General features: G+C 33.7%; 2 protein-coding genes across 3 annotated transcripts; one reads left to right on the forward strand and one right to left on the reverse strand.

Moving 5' to 3' along the window:
* Positions 1-566: 566 nt before the first annotated feature.
* LOC149963000 (uncharacterized) lies at positions 567-1,373 on the forward strand. The gene is made up of 3 exons (XM_090170422.1): positions 567-843; positions 923-1,144; positions 1,240-1,373. Exons 1-3 carry the CDS (start codon positions 689-691, stop codon positions 1,364-1,366), a joined length of 504 nt encoding a protein of 167 aa, XP_090026548.1. The 5' UTR covers positions 567-688; the 3' UTR covers positions 1,367-1,373.
* A 247-nt stretch (positions 1,374-1,620) lies between these two features.
* Positions 1,621-4,147, reverse strand: LOC149963001 (uncharacterized). 2 transcript variants are annotated; one of them, XR_016480176.1, is made up of 8 exons: positions 3,944-4,147; positions 3,470-3,882; positions 2,945-3,400; positions 2,804-2,880; positions 2,542-2,728; positions 2,046-2,472; positions 1,840-1,985; positions 1,621-1,777 (listed from the first exon to the last, which is right to left on the reverse strand). XR_016480176.1 is itself a non-coding variant. In XM_090170423.1 (3 exons), the coding sequence occupies exons 1-3, from the start codon at positions 4,040-4,042 to the stop codon at positions 3,286-3,288; spliced, it is 627 nt and encodes a 208-aa protein (XP_090026549.1). In that variant the 5' UTR covers positions 4,043-4,147; the 3' UTR covers positions 2,888-3,285. The 2 variants fall into 2 exon arrangements, 1 of the variants encoding a protein (XP_090026549.1); XM_090170423.1 differs by lacking the exons at positions 1,621-1,777; positions 1,840-1,985; positions 2,046-2,472; positions 2,542-2,728; positions 2,804-2,880 and having other exon boundaries at positions 2,888-3,400.
* Between the last annotated feature and the right edge of the window lie 433 nt (positions 4,148-4,580).

Below are 4,580 nucleotides of genomic sequence, written 5' to 3' on the forward strand. Positions count from 1 at the left end.
AATAATTTATTAATAAGTGAAAAATAAATTCATTGTTCAGTAATTTACAACAATGACTAGTTTAGTAACATTCAAGTCAAAAAGGTAGGTTACCAAATGTAAAAAAGGATTTATTTACCAAAATCAACATAATATGAGAGATCTAAGAAAATTTTAAATATATCATACATTATCAAAATCGTCACAAAATAGAAAAATTCATTATTCAATTAAGACAATTTTTACAATCAGTTTAACTCCCAAATAAGTAAAATACACTTTGGAGAAACAAATAAAATCGAAAAATAAAACGACGCCACATAATATTCGCTTCATGCAAAGCCGTGCAAAGCTATGGTATATTACGCGTACAATTACCCAAATGTAATTTGTTAGAAACCGAAATCGAGGGATCAGAATTTAAAGGTTACATTTAATAAAAATAAAAACCTATTTTTTCGTGAAGCTTAGAGTATAATATATCCTAAAAACAGTTCATTTATTATTTTGTGACCGTAATTAATTTTTAATTTGCATTAGAAAGGGGATATTTAAGCAGACGACATGATTCACTCCAAAACGGGAAAACGCTAGTGGTCACGTGTTTTTATTAAGGCCGACGTCACAGGCGGGAAACTTCCTAAGCGGCAATTTAAACTTCGTGGTCGGTAGTCCTAAATTTCGAGTGATTTAATTTTAAATTTTAGCGATGCAACAAATAGAACCATATAGATTTGAGCCAGAAAGAAATAGTAGTAGTTCTAGTGAGTCTGATATATCGGAAAATTATAGTTATAATGAATCAAATGATTCTGATGATTCAGATGATTATGGCCACCGCTTAGATGCAGAAGTGAATACCTGGTGAGTGTATTTATTTTCATTTATTCAATTATTTAATTGGTTTCAACCATGTGATTAATTTTAAATGAATGCCAATTAGGTGTAGATGTACAAATTGTAAAGCTATGGCAACGGAGGATGAGTGTACGTGCTGTGTAGAGCAGAGAGAAGTTAGAAATAAAATGGAAGAAGTCTCGTGCATTACTCTGCACCCTGGATTTGAGGCAGTGTGCCTAAACATTTATGTTTTAAACACAGCGTACCGATTATATGCCCGGAACTTTATAAGAAGGCTTGGGTTACCTAACAATGATCCAAATGCGTATGTATAACCATTGACAAATAATTTGTCAATGTATAAGTTTGGTTTTCATAATTATATTATAAAAATTATTTCATTATTGTTTTTGTTTTTAGACGATTCAGATATACAGCCTACAGGCAATTTGTTGGCATGATTTACAAAAATCTGGGTGAGCGATTGAGAGTAGTGATTCCATCATGTGTTATCTCGCATTCGTGCAAGATTTCCCTCACCAGATGACACTTACCAAGGATATCTACATGTTTAAATTTTAGTGATAAGAGATTTAGTCAAATTCTTTAGAAAATGTTCAGTTATATTTGTCATGAAAAAGTAAATGCTCCAGGAGTTTAATAAACTAGTCTCATTTTTAAAATAATTTACAAGGGTTGTCATTTTTAAAACTTTTTACAAATTTAAAATAAAATTAGAATTTTTTAATCAGTCAGACTGTTAAAGAATCATCAAACTACTTTTTTTGGCAAAATCTGCTTGTAAATTTTGTAAGTAATTCTTCTTTAGGTGGGTGATCATATGAATATGAAAGGGGAGGTGGTACAATATCTTTTCCCAAAGACTTATTAGCTTCTTCGTAAGTGGGATAAATCTTTCTCATTTCTAGAACCTTTTGGTATAGCGTTTCGACATAACCTAAAATTAAAAATATTTTAATTTTTTTCTCAAAATATCACAAATAAATTTAATAATCTCACCATAGGTAGAATCCTCCTTTCGAAATACCAAAGTAGGTTTTCCTTTATTGGCTTTGGAGAATCGATACGTACACTGGTCTACGTCACCAAATTTCTTTATATCTTTTTGACAATTTTCATTGTGATGGAGAGCGGATAAAGCTAGTCTATTTAAATGAAGTGAATAGTAAATCGATTTATAATACATATCAAAATTTTATATTGACCTCGATTGCATTCCTTCGTAAAAAAAATGTGTATTTTTAGGGGCATTGGACAACAAAGTAGCGTGGTACCCCTCAAGCGAACTTGTCCCTCCATATCCGGAAGTTAATTCAACATCTTTCAATAGCCTTTTCGCTTCAACAATTTTTGCAACTTGAAGGTGAGCCAAGGTTCCCTGTCTTATCCAAGTTTTTTTTCTTTCTGTTTTTTTATCCAAAAGTCCATGCAAACATTTTTTAAATGAGCTCCCTGGGTGATTTTTATGTAAATTTGAAATGTGATTTGGAAGACTGAGCCATTTATCTCGTTTCTCCTCTTTAGTGTTACTCGCAGCGCAGAAATACAGATGGTTGGTTATACTTTGGATCCAGTCTGCTATTACGGCACAATCCTTGATTCTACTCGCAGCAGCTAGCTTTTTCTTCAGACCTGGAAAAACCAATAGTTCAAGTTAACTATTTCAATTATAATATTAGAATATAAATTAAGACCTATTACTTTTAGAAACATGCCAAGGATCAAATTCGTGGACTATGTCGTATCACGTTTCCCTCATGTACTTGGTAATTTGTAGATGCCGGTCTGTTATCAACCTTGTTATTTTCACCCCACGAGATTCAATAACTTTCAAGCATCTCTTCAACCCTTCAAATTCCATTGCGTTGGAGTTGGCAACTTCATTTGACTATAAAAAGAATGATACGAAATTATAAATAGTCTTATAGCAGTGAGGGTAAGTTCAAAATGAGTATATTGTTACCTGGACTAATTGAAAAGTGACAATTTTATTTGTTTTTAGGTTCATGATAGAATAACTCCCAAATTTAGCATTATGACCTGAATGGATATTTTTTTTGTTTGTATTTCAGAGAGGCACTTAATCACGTTTAAAAATTAATACCCGGGCTGTCGCATCTTGAATCGCCTCCGAAATTAACGTCACCCTCCAATGTTAAACACTCTGCAATGTTATCAGCTTCTTCCTTCTTCCACACCTCCATTATAGACGGATATAAATAATATTTCTGGATTAAATAGTAGGTTGACAATGAAAGGCATTGAATGTTTAATGTTTTGAGCATTCGAATGATATTAGTCGGATGGTTTCCGTTAAACAACATGCCAGCTGCTAATAACAAATTTCCAATGGGCAGTTTTCCATCGAGAGGTTGACTATACCAGCATTGAGAGTGTCCATTCACACAAAGAGATTCGATGCACACCATTGACCCCTTAATATATTTAATTTTCGCAGAATGTGAAGAGTTGCATGAGGTTACTCATAAACACTATGAACTTTTTTCCTCCAGCCGGACCTTCGGGTAACTCTTCCTCAATATCAAAGTCAGAATCACTCCTGTTTTTAAATAAAGCATTGTTTAAGACACCTTTAAATGAAAGGAGATATAAAAATATTTTCCATTACTCTGATTCCGAAGAGGGTTCGTAAAATGAGGTATTAAGGTCATCTGGGTTGCAATCTTCATTTTTAATATCACTTGAGTAGTATTGAGTACTAGAATCAGCATAATCCTTAGATTGACAACTGCAAGAGGGCTTCAATTCCTCTGGCATAGGTAGCTTGTTTTCAGATTGACTTTTCTCGATAGTTTGCGTACTTTTTGAACGGAAATGCTTATTAATCTTAACCGTTTGTACTTTTCTGGATTTGAACTGTAGATCCATCATAGTAAAAGCATCTTTCATATCAGTCTGGATTGATATAGGATTTGGAGTAGGGTTCAAAGTTATAACTTCCTCAACTGACATCTCTGCATTTGACACCACTCCAATTGTATTAGCCTCGGTCTCAGCCTCACCCAGAATGTGTTCTATTTCCTAAATTATTGAACAACGTTTTTAAATCTTTTAATATAATATAACCCTGGATAATTCTTACAAGTTTCTTTTGCCTTTTTGATATAAGACTCCTTGGACGTTTGGTTTCCTTTTCTTTTTGGTATGCAAAGATATTCGGAATTGCTCCTTTAACTAACATCCGTTTAGGCCAAAAAGTGCTATCAACACCAAGACTTTGAAGAAATTCAGCGTTTGTACTTGTTTCAAAACAATTAGTTTCGAAATGTTTTTGACATAATCTCGAGTGCTTCGTGGGTTTAAAGTTCTTTCTTTTTACTTTAGACACCCATATTTTTAATAGCGATGGGTTATCCAGAGGAAACTTGAAAAAACTATTCTTTCCCTTGCTATAAGCCGAATTACAACCGTACGCATTGCAGTAAACCACCATACTTATTTAATTTAAGTATTAGAATATTAAAAAATAACAATAAAATTAGGCAAGGGTTAACTCAAAGTAAGGCCCTAAAAGGCTAAAGCGCGGAAGTACCGTAGACGATCTCTGTGACGGAGCCTGATAGAGAGAGGAATTCCCATTTTTGACGTCAGCGCACCAAGCGCCGTTTTTTCCCCCTTTTCGCCCGTTTTGGGAGACGCCAGAGATAGAAGCGTGTATTGCGGCAAAGTACGTCTTTCTTAAATGTAACCTTTAATAAATACCTAAATCGCAGGAGAAC

Source organism: Leiobunum rupestre, chromosome 1 (genome assembly GCF_980474605.1).
Source record: "Leiobunum rupestre chromosome 1, qqLeiRupe1.1.hap1, whole genome shotgun sequence".
Taxonomy (NCBI): domain Eukaryota; kingdom Metazoa; phylum Arthropoda; class Arachnida; order Opiliones; family Sclerosomatidae; genus Leiobunum; species Leiobunum rupestre.